At 45.7% G+C, this 21,654-nt stretch overlaps 1 protein-coding gene across 8 annotated transcripts in view; it reads right to left on the bottom strand.

The window, feature by feature from the left end:
• Positions 1 to 7,321: 7,321 nt before the first annotated feature.
• Positions 7,322 to 21,654, bottom strand: part of ALKBH2 (alkB homolog 2, alpha-ketoglutarate dependent dioxygenase) — a 248,924-nt gene continuing 234,591 nt past the window's right edge. For 7 of the 8 annotated variants that reach the window (XM_069619441.1, XM_069619442.1, XM_069619440.1 and 4 more), the window contains one exon: positions 7,322 to 7,806. In XM_069619441.1, coding sequence (XP_069475542.1) covers positions 7,503 to 7,806 — 304 coding nt within the window. In that variant the 3' untranslated portion in view covers positions 7,322 to 7,502. The remainder of the gene's footprint in view (positions 7,807 to 21,654) is intronic. The other variant, XM_069619444.1, reaches the window with a different exon arrangement.

Raw genomic sequence — 21,654 nt, 5'->3', positions numbered from 1 at the left:
CATCCAGGTTAAACCAATATTATCCCCAAAGATCCGGCCAAAGTGCATTTATTTGGAGCAGCAATTGGGGAGCAGCACTAGAATTAATTATTTGCCAGAAGGATTTGGAATTATCATCCTTTAGGCACGTTAGCATTGCTTCACCGTCTGTTTGCTATCTTGCTGCTTTGGATTGTCCCACCCAGTTCCGATAAGCCTGCCATATTTTTCAAATTCTTTCGGACGTTACATAAGGGAGACCCTGGCCTCTTTTTTTAATTTTTTTTTATTGGGCCATCTTTCGGCGCATCACTTTTTTGCACGCAATAACCTCTTTGTTATAAGCGTGCTTGTGATTAATTCTGGATGTGCTACAGCTTCCCCTGACAGAACACCACCCTCCTTTAATAAGCGGCAAACAAAATCATCAAAAGTGGTGAATTTCCACGCCAGGTCTGTGGACCTCAGATATGTGTCTAAGAGAGAGTTCACCCTTGCAACCTTACCCGCATTCCAATGAATCTGTGAACCCGAACTGCTCACTACTAATTGTGAGAAACCTCAAAGTGTCTCCCTAGCTAGTCCCCGGGGATCTGTCATCCCGGTGGCCATGACATGGATATCGCTATTGGATCCAGTTCCTGGGGGAGGACCAGTGAGGGAGGATCACCTGGATGGGGGGGTCCTTGGGGAGTGGGACACCGACAGGAGAGACGCGGTATCCCCTTCTTTCAACACCTATTCCCCATCCTAACACATAGGATATTCCACAACACTGCACCCCCTTTCCCAACACGAACACTTTCACACAACATGGAAGACGATGGACTAACGCCAGAGCCGTTTACTTGATGGGCAAAGTCAGGCAATTGACCAGAATCACACACACCTGACGGCCCTTTCACTCCCCCACAGGGATAAAAGGTGGAGCACAAGGCGAGAAAGGCAGACCGGATAACGTGAGAGCTAACTCAGCACAGCAATTCAAAAGGAGGGGAAAGACAGCACATACCGAGGGGGTGACAAGGAGAGAAGCGACCTTGCCATTTCTGACCAAGGCCCGTGAAACCTCTGCAAATGGAAACCTAAGAATGCGAACAATAGCTAGCATGTGTTGCAGCACATGTCTACGGTACATGAGACCCTCCTCTGCTGATAACTAAGCCGGGGAGAGACGCGGGTCTCAGTGGTACCAACCTTGACTCGAAGGAAAAGAAAGTCAAGCGGTTCATCACAGCCGGTGAGTTGAGAGAAGAGCCAATAAGATACCGAACTGTGTTGAACGATAAATAGCCAACGGCTAAATTGAACTTTAAAAAGCTAAAAAAATACTATTGATGAAAGAGGGGAAAACCAGCAGCAGAGGAGTCTGGCACCACGTTGGTGCTCAGGCAGGATACTCTGGGCGATTACCAGATGGTAGAAACTACTGGATCCAGAAGCCCGTGGGAAGAGGCGACAAGTGGTCAAAGTGGTCATACTGGTGTCTTGTCAATTCTCCAGCATTGGATCTTTACTGGATTCACATGCTGTGAATATTCCCCATCATCAGGTTGGGGAACCTCGGTCACTTCCTATGGAAAGCTTCGACACTTCAGTGTCCTATCAATGTCCTTTTTGGGTGCTTTAGACCCCACCAATAGGACATAGGGTATAAATAGCCCCGCAGCTTCCCTTCAGATTTGAACTGTCTCCAAATAGTTGGGATCACCTTGTGTTCTGCATGTTTTTGCACATGCGTTTTGGTACTCGAGAGCTACGATGTCTTCGGGGGCTCAGAAGAAATCTCTTTTTCGGCCCTGTGCTACTTGTGGCCTGAAGAAGGTGTATGAAGGTAACGGCCACATGGATTGCCTCTACTGCCTTTATACCCATCACTTGGCAGACACCTGCGAGATTTGTCAGGGGTTCTCGCAGAAGATTCTTAAGGACCGCAATCGGCAGCTTATCTGCTGGCTCAATAAGGGCACGTTCCTGGCTTCAGAGGTGTTGTTGGCCCGGAGTCTGTCCTCGGAGAAGGCTGTGAAGCCCGCAGAAACATCGACCTGCTTTGCCAGCTTTGGAGGTGGGGAAGAGCAATAAATCTTCTTCGAGTAAGCAGCTGTCGAAGGATACCTCTTCGGCCAAGCATGGTCGGTCGGACCATTCCCGGGGGTTTGGTGGTAGACCCGAGAAGTCGACAGCGCAGGAGAAGAGCTTGTCCAAGCTGAAGGAATTGTCATGGAAGCGCTCGTCTTCAGGGGACCATCATAGGTCGTCCTCCAGCCGGGAGTCTTCTAAACACTGATCCAGTTCTCCCAAGAAAGCGTTGTCTTCGGTGCGGGCAACACCGAGGACAGCGGTGCCGACGACGACCGCGTCGATGGGCCCGTCATCAGTGACAGTGGACTCTACAATTCCGTTGTCGACAGTGGTGTCGAAGGCTCCGGCACGACAGTCATTGACAGTGGACCGATGCTGTTCTCGTCCATGCAAGGGGAACCGTACGGCTTGTTGTTGACGAGTGGCGCATGGCAGTATTCCACCTTTGATGCTCTTCTTCCCAACATACTGCATCAAGATCTGGTGACTTTTTTGGTGTCTTCGGAGGTTGACGACGACCAAGATCGTGTGCTGGGCCCGTCGGCTTTGGGACTACTGGTTAACCCGCAGTCTCTTTTGTCGCTCCAAGTGCTGTCCACACTGCAGTGGTCGTTGGGTCAGCTGGATGCAAGGTTGCCTCCTCCGAATGTGAACCCAGTGGTGCCGGTGGTCGAGGGTCCTGGTGTCTCTCCTCCAGCAGGGTTGCTAGTACTGGTGCCGGAAGGCCGTCCACAATCCTATCCTGAAGACGGCGAGCTGCCAGAGTCTGAGCCAGTGTGTGTTCCACGGGACACTTTGTCCACTGCTTCGTCTTCACCGACGAGGGATGATGTGTGGGATACGGACGCGGAGGATGAACAGCCTAGGAGTCCGGCGCAACCCTCCCAACCTGATGATATGGGGGCATTCCATGTCTAAGGCGTGTGTGGAGTTTGGCATCTGAAGAAGAGTGGAAGGATTGCTTCCTGTTCGATCATATGGGCAAGAGAAGGAAGGCTGTCTTCTCCGTGCCTATTCTGGACCATGTGTGGCAGGAGGGCTTGCACACAATGCGCCATCCATTTTCGTAGCCCACGGTCAAAGGTCGCTTGAGAAGAAGTTCAAAGCCCTGGAGTCTACCCCAAAATGCTTGGTGTCGCAGCCCATGCCTAAGCCCGTGGTGTCGGCGGCGGCCAGCCAAGTGTGTTACGCCACCGGACAACAAGGCCATGAGGCAGGATGCCTTCAGAAAGGTGGTTTTGACTGTTGGGGCGACGACGGTCAAGGCGGCTAATTCCTTGGCGATCATGGCCCGCTATGATCGCAAAATGTGGCATAGGCTGGCTCCTATTCTGGAACATCTGCCGGAGCAGCACCGCAAGGACGCCATGCTGTTGGTGCATGAGGGTGAAGAGGCCTCCAACCACAGCATAAATATTGCTGTCGACCTGGCAGAGTCAGAGTTTAAGCAGATTAACAATGGGGTGGTGCTTAGATGACAGGCCTGGCTAAAATGCACTGACTTTCGGCCAGAAGTGCATTAAAAAGTAATCGACATGCCCTGTGAAGGGGAGCACTCGTTTGGTGAAAAAATTGATGAAGCACTGAAAGGGATGAAGGAGGACACCGAAACAGCTAAGTCCTTAGGTTCCTTACAGAGTGGGCGCTCTTTTCTCTCCTTTTGCCTGTTCCGAGGTGCTTCAGGTAATGACTGGTTTGCTTCCACCAGGGACAAGGGTTACAGTTGATCCAGTTATTCCTCGCAAGGATATCGATGGTCGGCCCAGGTGGCGCAGAAGAGTCAAGATTTCCAGGCTCAGCGGAAAAGGGGTTCACAGTCCTCAGCCTCTAAAGGGAGGCAAGCTAAACCGCAACAATGACTGCCTTCAGGATAATCTACTGGGGGGCAGGGTGGCTATGCACGTGGACAAGTGGAGGAAAATCACATCGGATCATTGGGTGTTAGTCACGGTGCATCAAGGCCACTCATTGGAGATCAAGAGTTTCCCAGTTCCCGTTCCACCGGTGTTTATCTTACAGCCGCATCTTCAAATCCTGCAGCAGGAGGTGGTTCTTATGCTGGAGAAAGGGGCTATAGAACCGGTGCTGGTAGCAGAGCGGGGCCAAGGAGGGTATTCCTGTTACTTCATGGTGAAAAAGCCCAATGGCTAGCGGCTTCTGAAGCTGAGGCTGTTCACTTGCAGTGGCATGTGCAGTATGCCGGCCTGGGCACGTGACACTCCAAATGCGCAGGTGGCAGACGCGGGGGGATGTAGAAGGGTGAACGCATGAGCGAGCTGCGCAGCAGGCAGCAGAGTTAAGAATCTCGTTTAGCATTGCCAATAACCGGGCACTGCTGCTGACTGTCTGAACTGCGTGCAAACTTCAGAGTCTGAAGTTTGGACGCATCAATGCACAGGGACACGCTGCAGACACACACTGGTGCAGCAGAGAGACACACAAACTGGGGGAAACTGGAGGGGATAAATGCCATTGTATCCCCCCACTTAAAATTGTGGTGGGGGGGGATTTGTCCCTCTTATCCCTCCCATGTCCTATGCCCATGAGCCCACGGGATCAAGGGAGTGGAAGGAGGCCATCCAAGGCTGCATATGTCCAGGGAGTTCACGCAGGTGAAGTGAATCGTGAAGGACCTATTAGAGGCGATAGTACTTTGAGGAGCCATATGATGGAAGAAAGTGGCATGGATCCATTGTTAACGAGTATGCCAAGCAGTTGAGCAGGTGAGAGCCAAGGCTGGGAGGTGGTGGGGGAGTAGCACAGGGGCTATAACGCTCTTACTGGCAAACACTGCATGCAGACACGCCTTTGGCCCCAACTCGAAACAGACTTGTACAGCGGCTGCTAAATTTACAAGAGCACCTTCTTAATCCCTGGTCAGCCCACCCGCCCCTCTACCCACACTTAAACAGAAAATGTTAACCGTAAAAAGGAAAATGGCAATAGCAACCACATTACTTTTACCATGCGTCCCTGAGAACAATCCCACTAACCCTGCAAGACCTCTGGGGGAGGCCCACACTCTGATCAGTGAAATCCACTAGTTTATTGGCTCATTTAATGTTCCTGCCAGTTTGGACCGCTGGAGGGGGGGGGGGCAACATACAAGACATCAAGGCCATCACCAAGGCTGACAAGGCCTTACGTTCACCCAATGAAGGCTCTGTGTGCAACCCGGGGTACTGGGCTGTTAATGATTGGACCAAGATTATTGTTGAACAATCATCCCTTGGGGGGTCTTTCAGCAGCCTCTCCTAAACTATTGCTGGACCTGTGTGCGGCCATAGGGAGATTTAACGATCATGAAACCGACACAATCATGGCCACTATTGTGACTCCCGCAGCGCCCGTCGTTCCGGCCTAAAGCCAGTGCTTGCCAGATTGTCACCAACCACCAGATACCCCTGAAATTGTTGCACCAAGCGGGGAGTTCGGGGGAGCATAACCGTACCCAATTCGGACAGCACTGATAAGACCCTTTCGTCCACCAAGCAAATCTGCTGTTCACAGGGCCCTCGCGATGGGGCGCCGATGGTTGGAGAAAACTGCCAGATGGAAAATAGGGGAAATGTGACTAAGTTGATGAAGGTTGTACCAACAAGGGTAATTAGTGACACTCAGCCCGACGGCAGTGCACCCGGCACATTACTCCCCCTGCCCACATTACTCCCCCAGCCCACCGAGCAATTTGCAAAGTGTACTCCCGATCAGATTGGCGAGGGGGGTCCAGCAATGTAGCACTGTTCTATCCGAAGTTTTAATACTAAAGAACCTAGTCTTATCTCTGTTTGAAGCAATAGAGAAGGGAGTGTACAAGGGGAGAAGGGGACCATCACATAGCCTACAGGGTGGAAAAAGGGCCTTAAATACATCAGCGACAGTTGAATTAACTTTGCCTGAAATCTGCCCCAATAACATTAGAGCCACCCAGGGCTGGTAAAGTGACACTGTACACAATAGATTCAAGTGGCTGCGACTCCATCAAGAACATACAACATCCCACCCTCCCCCACGTCGCAGATCCATAGCCTGGAGGCAGATGGTGCACCCTGGGCAAATGCTATAGTTGACAAGGTAGCAAGTAGGATTGGACACGTTCTATTTATCCCCACCGCCAAAACCAGCAAGCCAATAGTAGCCCAAGCAGGGAGGTCAATATATTTATATAAGGTCCCCAAATTGGCCCCAAACCATTATGAACCCAGGACGCACTTTTAAATAAATGTACACATTGGATTTGGGTAGTAAGGAGCTGATTATTTGTGACCCGGAAAAACAAATTGCAAGTTGCACTGAGATTTGCCAATAGGGGGGATATTACTTTGACTCTACAATTGATCTTAGGGATCCAAGTGTGGCCAAAGGCATATTCAGCTTTGGCAGGAGATGCCACTGTCAGCGAATAGTGTAGTAGAACTCAGTGCCCACCCCTTGGGAAAGACTTCTACAACTAATGAAATATGTCACAGTGGCCCATGCTCTCGGGGGCAAATACTGTCCCAATGGGAAAAGGACACTGTGGTCCCTTTTGCCCCAAACCTCTGCAGCAAATGGTGCGTTGATGTCCCAGTGATCTTTCCCAACCCACACAGAGAAGCCCGTGCTATCAACTGAACCCCTTTTGGGATAAAACTGGGCCCTAGGGTTACTGCATTTAACTCAATTTAATTTCAATATGGATGAAATGTTCTAGGTTTACATTATTTGTGATGTCTTATATTTCTCATGCCAGCCATATCTTGATTTTAATATTTCTGTCTCCAAAACTATGTTGTCATACTCCTAGCTTTTGATGCTTAATAGTTTAAGTGTTGATGCTCTCGTTAGCACGATTTTGTTTCCGATTGTCATCATGGACAGTAGTGATTCCCATTCGAAACGTGCACCAATCTTTACCGGAGACTTTCTAGCGAGATGGGTGTGGTGGCTCGCAGCAAGCTGGAAATCCTAATTTTCATCACACTCCGATATGGTTGCTCTTTCGCCTTACTCCACAGAGCTCTTTAATATTCCCATAAAGTTGGAGGCCTAGAAGTGCAAGCTCACAAGACTATTGTGTAGAAGCATTTAAAACAAATTGCAACAATGTTGATTACCATCAAAGACACAAAGTTCATGGATTTCAATTCAAATGTACTCTTTACTTTCTGTTCAAATATGGCCAGCAGTGGCTAGAACCATCATCCATGAGCTGGAATACAAGACCATCATGCAGCAGGACTTAAACACGAATAAATACTATTCAATTTCAAAAGCCAAATTATAAATATATCAATATTTTTATTTTAGAAAAAGGGTTTATGAAAAAAGTGAATACCAACAGGTGTTCGCTTCTGTGAAATCTTACAATATAGTGTATGAATTTACAAGTAGCTTCATTTGTTGAGAGTTGCATCCTACAATATACCCCAAAACAGTACATTTTTCATCAGCCGTTCCTTTTATTTTACTAAAATGATTTTCCGAAACGTCAGATTTATTCTGGGTGCCAGTATTTTCTTTCGGGCTGGAAGGCTGTGATACCAGTGTACGTTCGTTGGATAGTTCATCATCAGCAGACTGCCATGTGCAAGCTGCAGTTTCACTGGCTCGATGCGTGAAGATGGGATTTTCCCACGAGATGCCCCATGGCGGAAGAAAAAGTCCCTGCATGCCCCAAGGGAAACTGAAGCGATGGGACTCCTTGGTACCAGCTCTTTCTCGTCATCTCGATGTTCACCAATGTGATCGTTTCCATCTTTGTACCTGTGATGGGGAGAAGTAAACTTTTACCAGCATAATAGCTGAGAGTGGACACCTAGGATTAAAAGCTCTTTCATGTGTGTTATCCTGCAGTCTTTTCGAACCTTGAACAATACAAGCCAACCATAGCATCCCCACAATTCTCACACTTACAAGCACTAGATAATAAATCCTTGAAGATAATTTAGAAGACTCTGGGGACCAAGAAACCCTCCCACCACTCGGAAGAGTTGGCAGTCTACCAGACAGAGCACCTCTCCAGAAAACAGGCAAAAAAGCCATAGATGCAGGAAAGTAAAAACATTTAAACACATCTTTCCCATTCCACTCCATGGAAGACTTTCTCCAACTCTCCGCCCATTCCTGAAAAAATTCATGACACACTTACTCCAAGGGAACAAAGAAACTGTTCCCCTACCACCTTTTGTCTAGATAACTTTGGTGTATTTATGCAGCATGCACCTGGCCCTGCATGGCAGTGGAAAGCTCTTAGATGTACAATTAAGGGGCGTTAAATGCACATAATACCGATGTACAATCCAGTGTTTACAGAGAATAAGAAGTTTCAATTGTTCGAAGGAAGATGCATACAATTGACATGGGGGCGTGTAAGGAACTCATGGTGACAACAGTAAAGACAGACACAAGTGATCAAAGTTTAACAGCGTTTATTAAACTATAAATGCAGGGTGGAAAAACGCCTAAACTAAACCTAAATCTAAGATGGGAGCAAGCGTTGACCATCAAATGAAAAATAAGGCAGTCCTAGTGGCATTGTGTCAAATTAAAAGGGCCTATACTATTAAAACCTGTTGTCAATTCCTTACAACCAATTACAGAAAGTGTGTGGGATATGGTATCAAAATAAAGAAGAAAGTGTTCACAAATAATAAGTCAGGATGTGATTGCCTCTGAGTCTCCCTTCCCCTCGTTTTTAGCACGGGACAAGGTGGGATTTTGGAGCACACACTCAAGCCTTTCCAGCACAAGCTAACAGCTCCGTATCAGCTATCAGGTTCTTCAATGGTTAAGTCTCTCTATAATAAAAAGTCTCTTGCCTTCGAGGCCTGATACTCCCAACAAACACAAAGTTCTGTTCTACGAACACTTTGGGCGATGGCTTCACCCCTGGGACCCCCTCTTCTGAGCACTGACCCTTCAGAATACTTTGGGTGATGACGTTACCCATAGGTCCCCCTCTCCTGGGCGCTGACCCTTCAGACGTATTCAACTAATTAGCTAGACAGTTTCTTTTTCAGTGAACTTTGGGTGGTAACTTTCCACCCTTGGATGTCCCTTGGCCAGGCTTGGACCCCAGAAGACAAGGGGACACTTCCTTTTCTCTTGTCTTGCAATGTTCACGCTTTCATAAATCTAAATGTCTTTTTAACCAGGTTTTAAGCCTTTGCCCCTGGTTGTCGGCTTCCCTCTGCCAGGTTCTCTCTCGCCGACTTTTGGTCGTCAGTTTCCCTGTGCCGGGTTCATTCTCGACTTTTACCAACAATTCCTCATGAGACTTTCAGACTCCGTTGCTTTTCATTACCATCCCTTGCCCGGGTTCACTCTTGCTAATTTCCACGATACACAGTTCATGTGCTAATTTTCAACATGCGGAATTCACTTCTCTTAGCTTTCACAGTGTTTCTGTCAGTCAAAGACTCAACGGTACAGAGGATTTTACGAGACCCCTGTATGACCACTTTTGACTGTTCTTTGCCATTCCCCAGGGCCTTCTGGTTACGGTAGTCTTTTAACCGTTGGGTAATCACCCAGAGCTTCCTGGGTGAACACCCACGTGGTGTCGGACTCCTCTGTATCTGCTTTTCCCCTGCTTTCTCAATAGTATCCTTTTTGCTTTTCAAAGTTCAATTTATCCTTTGGCTACTTTTCATTCAACACAGTTCGGTTTCTTATCAATACTCCCCTCGACTCACCGGCTGTGATGAACTGCTTGGCTTTCTGATGTCTTGGAGTCAAGGTTTGTACCACTTAGACCAGCGTCTCTCCCCGGCTTGGTAATCAGCAGAGGGGGGTCTTGGGTCTATCGCACATCTGTTGCAATACACATTGGCTATTGTTCGCGTGTGTGTGATATTGGTCAATTGGCTGACTTTGCCTGACCCTTAAGTTGGGACACGTCAGGTGGACAGTTCTAGAATGAGTCTGTTGTCTTTCGTGTTGTGCGAAGGTGTTCGAGTCGGAAAGGCGGAGTGTTAGAGAGTTCGAATATCCTACGGGGTATAGAGAGGAAGGGGTGTTGTATGGGATTTCAGTTTCTCTTGCTAGGGGCTCAGGTAAGTTTGGAAGGGTGAGATTTGTAGGGTGTGTGGAACAAACGGCAATGACCAGGATTATTGTCGGAAAATAAACAGGGGGATTTGTGGGAACGATAGTGTTTTGTCTGAGCTGTTTGGGAATGCAGGAAATGATAAGAGGGATGGGATTGGTAGGGTTTTGTCAAGATAGATTGGGTATTCTGGAAAGAATAATCAAGGGGACATGAAGAAGAATGACTGGGAGTATTCAGGTAGGAATCAGGGATTCTGGGGAACGTGGCTTCACCTTCGATCAAGTGAAAAAACTGGTCAGCAGAAAGGCACTGCCACTTAATGGTCCCTAACTCTGCCCAATAAGGTAGTTGTGTAGGTGTGTGTGAGGGGGTGGCTAAGAAAGGGGTGAGGTGGGGCATGTGACAGTACTCCGGATTGGGAGTAAATACGTAAAACAAGCCTGGCCACGAAACCCACACCCCTATCTCCCCGCAATGTGAGATGTCAACCCAAGAAATATGAACTCACAGCTCCATAACAGTTTAGAAACGAATACTTTAAAAACAACAGCCGTCGGCGTAATCATGTTTCTTCTAGAAAGGGTTGGAAGTGTTTGGCTGTTTGCTGCCTCAGAACTTTGTTGCTGTTAACTGGAATACATTTCCTTTTGTTTCCTACTGCGGAGTCAGCGTTTATTTGCGAAAGCTGTGCCTTTAAGAGGGCTGGCCTCTCACAGCTTAAAACCCTATGTGCTAACATTTTGCATCACGCTTTGTCTTGACTGTTCTGACGCAACTCCTACACAGCGTTTCATTCGAAAATAAGACAGCTGAGGTGACTGTGGGCATTCCTGCCTTTGAACCTCATTTGTTTACAACATTTCTGCTATTGCAAATTGTGCACAACAAACCATTTTGTCATACTGTACTCCCTCTCAGAATATTAAGCCCTCATACTATTGCAAACTTCATTTCTTACTGGAGTGAACATTTAAGCCTCATTGGGGTGACTGTGGCCGTAGATCGTGCCTTTGAGCCCCATATGAGAGACTCAGCTATAAACTACACTCCGTACACATTGAGTTGATTTGGCACTGTCGGTGCACGGCTGACTGGACATTATACGGACATTATACTTTTGTTTTGTTTCTCACTGCACTATTATTGGAAGTCTTACTTTTTTCTCATTGCTCCTTCAAGTTTGAATACACAAAACATCCATGTATAATTTGAGGCGTACCAGCCTCAAAGACGATCTTCATGCCCCTGAAATGGATGACCTCTTGATTGTGAATATTGGCCGTAGGTCGCCAACGTGTTCGATAAAACTCGTAGAAAAACACCAACGCTGCATTCGTCATTGAATCATCAGGCAATCTCGATAGAGAAAAGAGTAAAGTATTTGGGATTCAATATTCGAACCAACCATTCAGTGCTGGACCTTACAATGGAACTAGAGAGTAAAGCCTTGCAATTCATCTTTCAAATGAAAAAATAGTTTCATTCATTTTGCAGATTTTCTCTCATGCCCCACATTAGATTCTACAAGGGCAAGATTCTTCCTTCAATCTTATAAGGCATGACGTGCAATCCTTGTGCTAGCAAAATCAACTGGGACTGCCTCGAAGGCCATATATGGAAGAATTCTCTATCTTTACCCCTGTCCTTGCCTATCGCAAAGTTGAGGTATGAGTTGGGTCTACACTCCTTACAGTCCCATTATCATTGGAAGGTTCTTGCTCTTTATAGACTTATCTTAATCCCAAAAGATTGTTCTCTGTATGAAGACATTCATGTTTATCAATGTACACATCAGAATCTCTAATTGACAACTTTACATAATGATGCTGAAATGATTCTCCAAAACTGTGACAATATTGACACCATTCTCATAGAAAACCCAGACATGGTGAAGCGCGCTTTGATGCGAGCCGATTGGATCCATACAAGAGCTTTGATCAGCAGCCTGAAGTACACTTACAGTTACACACCTTGCGAAAAACCCAGTAAATATGTTCTCCTGTATATAAGTCTCTTTCCTAATCCAGCTTTGCGGTCGGAACTGTTGCGGTTTCCACTTAACTTGATTAAGACCAGTGAAATGCCATGTATATGGCAAACGTTAGACCCTTCTGCCGCTGAATGTACTCTTTGTTGTGAAGGTCCCATACAGGACTCCCGACATTTGTTGATATCCTGTTCTGCCACCTACCCTCTGAGAGTAAAATACTTTGCACATTTTGGCCATGATCCGACCTGGCTTTTCATTCAAGCTTTTTGGCACAGGATCTCGTCTGGGAAAGAGATTCAGTTATCTATTGCACTACTAAAATGTTTAAATGAATTGAATTTTATACAAATATCCTTGTGATTGAAAACACTGATGATTTGATCTCGATTATGTATATGTATTTTGTTGAATTTGCCCTTAATTGACATATTTTGGTTATAACTGTATAGGTTGTATTCTTATGATTGTAAATTGATAGGTTGAATTGCAATTTGGGGCCTGGTTGTTAGGTTCAGCTTGGAGTCTTGCCTTTTCTTTTAATCTTCTTTGTTCTTCTCCTGTTTTTTTTTTTGTTTTTATTGTCAACTTTCATTGTGTGATCAAATGTGTAAGAAGTACTTTTGTGACTAAATGCACAATAAAAAAAGAAAGGGTTACTTTCACAGTTTGTATCAAGGAGTGTACTCTTCACAGGAGGCACCAGGAGATGTGGTGTGCGTTGTTCCCTCTTGCAGGGCCTCCTGGCCTTAATACACCAAAGGCAAAACAATTTTGATTGAAGAGGCAGCTATGGTTTTGTAAGTGACATAATCTAATGGAACATGATGGTGCCAAAAATGGCCCTGCCCTCACCAGCCCACACAGGCGCATAAACCATGTATGGACCATGCAAGTCTGTCTATAGCGCCGGGAAGCCGCTGGACCAGGTCAACTTTCATTATTCGCGATTATTATTATTCACTTGGTTACTCTGGAGAAAGTTGTTACAAACTTCCAAAAACGTATAACATTCCTCGTAAGATTTCTCATGTGTTGTATATTGCCCCGTTTTAGAGAGATGTATTAAATAAAAAGAGCCGTTTTCTTGCCTGTGGTCACTGTCACAAGCACGCCTGGCATCCAGTAATCGAAAGCATTATAAACACGGTGGGACATGCTTTTGTCATAGCTGATCTAAAAACCACAACTGTAAGCTTCTCATCCCCGAGTTAATTCACCCTATTACCAGCAGAAATGGTTTACACCAAGCACCTCATAATCAGAATGTGACCCCGCATATCGCCTTAGGCACATCAACAGATGCTGGTCTCTAGCATTGCGCAGAGTGCCTTAGAGTCATTGCAAGCCAATGTAAACCTGCTCGGCGCTTGAGTGAATAAGAGTTTGTCATGTTCGAATAACAATAATAGTTACTTTATTCATAGCACATTCTGCGCACTAAATGAACTCTGGGTGCTATGAACAACGTGACATTGATTCATGCTTCTGTGCGCACGGATTACAAAGACTGTATGAAAATATTGTAGACATACAACAGCACATGCATTATACTTAGGAGTCAAAATGTACCTGAAGTGACGGTCACCAGGGTCCCTTCTCCCCAGTAGTTGAAGGCCCAGTTACACCCTATTACATACATCCCCCACTCCCGCTGTTAAATAATAATCCCAAGCCGCTTCACCAATGGCTTAGAAAACGGACCCACGCCCTTTAAAAAATGATAGTTCTGTTAAAACCAGTAGTTGATCAGCAACCACACAAGCAGGTGTGGCCAAAATCAGGAACCTGTCCCTCCTCGCCGGCAGCCAGACTCTGCATGGCTATGACCTTTCTAAATTACAGGTTTGAGTTACCTTGGCTTCTCAGACCCCCCCTCAGGCACCCATCTGCCAAAAATCGCCATTACTGCCCGTCACCTTCACTGTGCCGAGTCCTGGCTTCCACAACTACCCCTTCTCATGTATTTCCGAAGTCTTACCTAACCCCTCGGTTTGCAGACGCTAGCCCATGGCTTGGTGCCGCCAACCGCAATTACAAAGTGCAGTCGTCTGTGTTCCGGAGTTAGCTGCCATTACATGCTCTGCCAGCCGCCACCAGTGCTGATGACCGGGCTGAGGTCTCGAAAAAAGATCACTCTGCGCTTTAGTGTTGAAAGTTACAGACCCGTGACAATAATCCTGATTGGTCAGAAATACTTTAAACAAGCCACTAATGGATCACAACCACGTAGTACAACAGGAATGAACACATTGGCCATTGTATGGCAAAAGATTTCCAGTTGTCTTGCCGACCATAAAGACTGCTTCTTGGAAACTTTTTCTTCTTGTAGCAATTGTTTTGGCAATATTTTGGTGGCTTATGCCACCAAAAAGCACCAAAACCAAAAAGGGTGCCCTCTTCAAAGATCTCTGCTGTGATGCTATAACGTTTCTGACATTAACCAAACACCTGTCCTTGATACTGTAATGATTTCCATCGTCCAAGTAGTGAAGGTTGCAGGTGGTGATCTATTCATCCTCCACAACAGGGGGCTTGTTATATTGTAGATATAGGGTTTTTATTTTATTGCGGTTTCAGGAGGGATGAAGCATGGTGGATCTTAAACGGAAAAGGCAAAAGGAGTCAGACAGTGATGGGATTGGTAACTTTTGTATGGTGACAAGCCCCCTGTTGTGGAGGATGAATAGATCACCACCTGCAACCATATTTGGGCATGCAAGCATGTGCATGCTGGGCATGGACAACCATACAAGCTCTGCAGGTTTGTATTATGGTGTAGGTTATTGTGGTATCTTGAATGAATGAGAATGACTGTGCGTGTGCAAGCTGGGCCTCATAGAATGTTGGGTGGAATGTGGAGTGCTGGAGGCCTTGGGATTCTCAAGGTGACGGTTGGGGACTTTGAGTATGGGAAGGAACCACGGCATGCTGAAGACTTTCTCTCCCACCTCTAAGAACTGTATCTCTGAAACTAAGAAGAATAAAGCATCTTGTCTGTTTGTAGTCACCTGGGGCAGCCTGGTTCCTGCTCCTTGTCATTCCTGATCCAGGGTATATCTTGCTGGCAAGCAAGATACATCAGCTATCTTTCTGTCTACCTCGGCAAGCATGGATATGAATTTGAAGCCTTTCTGAGTAATCTTTACCAGTCCCTTGGCAGCTGGGACTCCGGTAGAAGTAGGCCTTTGTATATAAAACAGCCTATGAGCATTCCACAAAAACATGTGCAGTAGGGTGCCTCTCCCAGAAAGACATGCAATAAGTTATAGTGGACAAACTCTGCCAAAGTGAATAGGGTGGCCCATACGTTTGTGGTGCCATCAGTAGAGTACCATCTGAGATATTGGCTGATGGTCTGCTTGAAACCCTTATGCTGGAGGTTGCTCTAAAGAGGATACATTTAAGGCAATGCCCAATCTTTGGCTAAAGCCCCTTAAAAATAAAATAAAAAAGGGAACACAAACAGGGATTGCTATCCAGGGTGGCTTCAGGAAGTCCATGGAGACAGAAAATTCATGGAATAAAATCAGCAAGCAGCATGGATATGTTGGAGAGGATTTGGAAGTGACAAAGCGAACAGTCTTCATACAAGAGTCCACCACCAACAGGTCACAGTATGGCCCTTGGAGGGCAGCAGCTTTGTGATGAAGCCCATCATGCAGGTTGGCAAGGGCTAGTTAGAATGAGCAGTGGCTGCAGAAGAATGAAAAGAGTTTAAGGAGGCTTGGAACAAGCACCTGTTTCAAATCTGGCTTTATATTTCTTTGTGTACATCAATATATTTTTCCACCACACATTCCTCTAGGATAGAGTATGGTGAGAAGAGTCATATTGTAAATGCTAGTATAACTGTTGCACTGTATCTTGCTCCCTGTCACCAACGCCTTCTACACCACCATGTCATGCTTTCTAACCACTGTAACTAAGCAAGCCCTATTGTAAGAGCGTCATGATGCCCCAGGGCCGCATGTGTGCTTATAAATGCAAAAACTAAATAAATAAACCAAATAAGCTGGCGCCACAAGCAAAATTCAACATCAGGAGGCATCTTTGCTGGCTATTCGTTGTGAGTGGCAATAATTTAGTAGCATTTAGTAATAGTCCCTGCTTCACCTGGTGACCAGGGTCTAAAGGAACGCCTCTTTACACTAGCGAGTGTTACTACTTCGTATTGTGATAATGGTGTCCTGGTCAACATGATGATCGAGTCCTTGGACAGGAATGGGATATCCTTGGGTTTGTCTTGGGAACTCCAGTTTGCACGCAATAATGTATCAACTTTTGTGTTTTGGGACGCAGGCTACAAGGCCATCATGAAGTTGAAGTTTGAGGAAAAGAAATAGATCTATCGTGTCTGTTTCTGGTTCGCTGGTTAGAGGTTCGGAGAATCCAGAGTTTGCAGTAATCCAGGATCACCGTCACTGATTGCCGAGACCCTTCCAGCAGATGACACCGGTCTAGAAAAACATCTTTAATGGCAAGCAGTTCTTTTTTTAAAGAAGCACGAATTTTTTCCTCACTGACGAGTTCAGCGTTGAAGAAAGGCAGGTGACCAAACAGGAGTTTGACATGTCTAGGTCATTCTGTATTAGGGCAGCATAGTTGGTTGGATGCAAAAGTCACCACAATACGGGGTAACGGGGGCTGTGGTAAATCTTGTTTTCAACCTCTGAAATGGAGCTTGACTCTCAAACATGTTTGCAATATTACAGGAAATTACTGGTATTGCACCCAGCTTCTCCAATCCAGGACAAATAAATGCACAGAAACAGAGCTTCGAATTCTAAACAACGCAGACCTATACTATACAGTGGCCATCCAAGATGGGCTCTTATTAATTTCCTTCAGCCCTCTCTAGCTTGGTTATAATTAAGGCTTCCAGTTTTGTTATTTATTTTTCTGCCATTTCCACCCGTATTTATCCATATTTATTTTTGGGCCTTTTTTCTGTATTTATCCACATTTCTTTTTTGTCATCTAAAACGATAATTCACAGGCAGTATTTTTCTGCATTTATTATTCTAATAAACAAATGCATTTATTAAAGCACACATGCAGCCATATAGGAAAGAAATGCGAGCTCCATTTCTTCCATAACAACAAACGGTTGCTCCTGTGACTGCTCCTGCTGCCTTAAGATATATGCTATCAGCAATTTAAAGAACGTTAATGCATTTTTAGGCAACTTCTCCATGCTGCCAATCTGCAATGTGATTGGCCTGCGATGTATGAGTGACATCATAGAGAACCACACAGAAATACCTTTTTTCTGTTTTTTTCCCATTTTTGTAAATAAATACAGACAGAAAGCAAATACATTTCCGTCTGTACCCATGTGTAAAAATCAGTAAAAACGGAAAACTGGAAGCCTTAGTTATAATTAGCAACATTGGTAGTGATAAGAAGACATTCTGTTTGATCGACTAACCATCAGCAACAAGAACATATATTCCTCAACAGGGATGCATAGGTCAATATTATGAGGGATTGTTAGTAAACATGCAGGATGTGACCAAGCAGTTTGGGATGGGATGCCCGTTTTGGGGTGGGACCAAGCCTGATGGTCTTTCCCTTTTCTGTAATGGCTTGGCAGGCGAAGAACAGTGGTCTGGAGGGTTGCCCGGAGCAATGTCAGAAGTTGACATGTCTAGGTCCTTTTGTGGTAGGGCAACACAGTTGGTTGGATGCATTTGCCTCCACAACAAGGGGTAATGGGAGCAGTGGCAAATCTTGTTTTCAAGCTCTGAAATGGAGCTCGACTCTCACAAACATTTTTGCAACATTGCAGGAAATTACTGGTATTGCACCTACCTTCTCCATTCTGGGACAATAACATTCACAATCAAAGAAATAGAACTTCTGAATTCTAATCAACACCGACTTATACCATACAATGGCAAGCTAAAATGGGTTCTTATCAATTCCTTTTAGCCCTCTCTAACGTGGCTATAATTAGCAACATTGGTAGGGATAAAAAGAAGACATTCTGTTTGATTGACTAACCATTAGCAACAAGAAAATATATTCCTCAACCGGGGTACATAAGTAACAATTAGGAGGGATTGTTAGTAATCCCCATCTTTCTGGACACCTTTGCAGATGAGTCTACTCGGGTGAACCCAATTTTCATCCATTGCATCCTTATTTCTTATACTGAATGTGTGGGTCCAATCTCTCCCACTAAAGACATTCTATTCTAGTTGTCCTCATTTAGAAAGCTAGAACTAGCCATAGTTAGTGTGTGCAGCATCTATATAGATGTATCCTGATCTAACCACTACTTAAAAAAACACCAATTAATTTTCACAGTCCTACATCTCTTTTGATCACGCATTAATTAAGAACATCCTCCTCATTGGGACACCTGCTCCCTCCTTTCCTCTCTCTCTCTGGCTGCCCGTTCTGGGCCCTCTTCCTGCTACTTTTCTGGTTAGGCTAACCTGGGTGTCATCTTCGATTCCACTGTCTCCTTCTCGCCTCACGTCTCTAACGTCTCTAAGAAGTCAATCAGCTGCACCACCTCAGAGGTATTCTTCCTTTTCTCACTTTCCCCCGGAAGCTCACTTTCTCCAGAGCTCTGGTCCTCTCTAGACTGGACTTCTGCAACAGCCTCTTTCTAAATCCCCCTGCATCTACTCTTCGACCTTTACAACTTATCCAGAACAGGACTGCAACACCTGTCCTTGGCCTCAAGCCCAAGGATCGTATCTCTCCAGCCCTGAAATCTCTTCACTGGCTCCCCGTGGCTGAAAGGATCAAATTCAAGACCCTATGCATCGTCCACAAGGCTTTCTGGGGCCTGGGACTGCTCTACCTCCAACTTTCTCTTCCAAAACATCTTCCTTCTCAATGTCTCCACTCATCCACCTCCAACTCTCTGAGGGTCAGACGCTTCTCGAAGCAGAGAGTTGGGGGCAGATCCCTCTCCTCGGCTGGGGCCTCCCTCTGGAACAGCTTTCCTGCCTCTCTCAAACTTGAGCAGAACCACTTCTGGTTCCAGAAGCAACTCAAGGCCTTCCTTTTCGCTTCAGACTTCTCTCTTCCTCTCCCCTGCTGACGTACCAGACTGATCCATGCACTGGTCACCTGGATACCCTCTGAACTCGGGCCCACACTCCTGCATGTCTAGTTGCCCTCGCACTGCCTCCGGGCTACGCCCACACTTAAGGGCCTGTACATGAAACCCTACAGTCCCTTCTCTGTGCACTTTGAGCCACCCACTGGCTGCACTTATTGAGTTACTGCACTTCTCCCTTCCCCTACCCACTGCACTTGTGCAATCTGAATGACACAAGGCTTAGTAAAATTGTTGTTTTGTACTCCCTTGTTTCCCCCTCCTTGTCTTGTCGCACCTCGAAACAATTGTGTACAGGCGCGTTCTAAATGCCATATCATATGTTATTCTTACCTACCTTTAATTGTTGGCCACATGGTAGGTTATGTATTCTCTAAAAACCTACTCCAAGAGCGTGTCCCACAAAACCTTCAAGTAATACATTATTTCTAAATTGCTCCATTAGAAATGGCTCCACCCAATATAAAGAAAAAGTAACTCTAGACATAGTGGTTATTTATTAAACCCAGCACATTTAGTGATATTGAGACGGCCAGTGTGCACAGCTTCTTGTTTGCAATTGCGTTCTACTGCCAGACCTTTCTCCTGCATGTATATGTATGAATCACTACCTTGCAGCAGCCATTATTCCTTCTGTGTTTTACCCAATATTGGAAACTAGTAACACTCATATGTTGAGATTGTATTTTCCCTTAAGTTCCCGCTTTGTGTATATGCATGCAGCCCTGACGTGACCCAACAGTGCCTTAAGTGCGAGGTGTATCAGTTTTTCAAAGCAATGGCACTAAGCTGGAAATAAGCCCTTAATTTGGTCTCCTCTTTCTTGGGAATGAATATGTGGATTGCCATCTTAATCCATTCTACCAAATTGTCAGCAATATACTTGTTGAGGAAGGTATTCTTCTCACTTAGTGCATATGCTCATCAGTATGGGAACTTGGCTCCAGGAAACATCTGTTACAATCATGGCAGATAGGCAGGAAGGGGTATGGGGGGATGTGCTTCATGAGCATCATAAATTTCAATGTAGACTTGGTAACCAGTGCCAAGAGGTTTATATTCTTCCAATTCATCACCCAGGCATTACACTGAACAGAACAGGAATGACAGTAATGATCTTCCATAAAGCAGCCTTTTCTCTGACACTAGTCTATCACAGGGTTGTGCGCTTGGGAGCAAGCACTATGAGGTATCCAATGGAAGCGTGGGACTCCAATCATGTCAAATGTAAGGGATTCTTGGTGTCCCATGGAACATGCCATGACAAGAGGAAAGATCTGCTGGGTGATAGGGCCAGATTGGATCAGCTTACTTTGCTTCTTGGTTATCTAGGGGTGTGGAAGGAGGAGACGGACACACAGGTGGCATTATTGTGGCTATAAACCTTTATTTAGTGAACATAGAGGAGGAAAACCATAACTGTCCCCAACGTTAAGAGGGGTTTCCCTGTCTCAACTATACATTAAGGGCTCTCAAGATGTCAGTCTAAAGCAAATAGTCCACCGTTCTGTGTCAAAACCTATTCCCTTACACTAAGGAAAAAGAGGGATTTTTCTTGGTCCAGAAGAATGACACCCTTCTTCTGGACTGAGGGTTAGTGTTGACCTCCTGGTGACTAAATGCATTCTCCAAAATGTGCAAAACAAACATTCCAAAAGTTCTCTTGGGTGTTGTTTTCATAAACAGTAAGAACAGAAAGGAAAGTCTCTCAAAGTCACATATACTGTTCACAATACCAGGAGGTTGACTTCCTCCACTCTGGTTCTTTTCAGACTTAGTGTGACAATTCAACAAGTGATGGGAGAATGTCTTCCTTTAACTGGCCTTTCTCAGGCTTCTTACGGTGCCAGGGAAAATTACTCCCTTCCCACTGGTTCTTCTCAGGCTTCTCACAGCGCCAGAGGAAATACCACCCTTCCCTCTTGCTCTTCTCAGTCATCTCACAGTGCCATAGGAAATGACTCCCTTCCCTCTGGCTTTGCTCCAACCTCTTGTAATACTAGGGGAAATGCCTCCCTCGCTCTGGTATTTCAATTTCTCTGCTGATTGTATAGCAGGCCTGGTGTAGTATCCAGCCAGGTGCTGCTATTTTTCATTTAGCTGTTTCCGCAGATCATATATCAGACCTGGTTCACTACCCTGTCAGGTACTGCTATTGTTCATCTGGCTGTTTTATTTCCTTTTCTGTACTTGGGGTTTCCAGACCATTGCTTTAGGTGCAATTCTTAATTCACAGTCTCTTTCCCAGGCTTTCTTCTCAGCCCAATTCTCTAGGGTACTTCTACCCTTCTGTATAGGAACCCAGGTCCTCCTTGTGCCCCCACCAGCTAGCCCCACCTTCAGGCAGCTTCCGTTCGGGCTGGTCCCAGGGCTCGATCTCTTGTTTATTCCATCCCCTTGATAGATTTGGTTCACTTCACTGTCCTGCCAAATATTAATCGGGCGCTTCACAATGTGCCCAAGTTCCGTTCCGTCCTGTTCCATCCTTCCCTCCGT

Source organism: Ambystoma mexicanum, chromosome 10, assembly GCF_040938575.1.
Source record: "Ambystoma mexicanum isolate Mex_15411 chromosome 10, UKY_AmexF1_1, whole genome shotgun sequence".
NCBI lineage: Eukaryota > Metazoa > Chordata > Amphibia > Caudata > Ambystomatidae > Ambystoma > Ambystoma mexicanum.
Note: the sequence above shows the minus strand (reverse complement) of the source record. Positions and strands in the feature narration are given on the sequence as shown.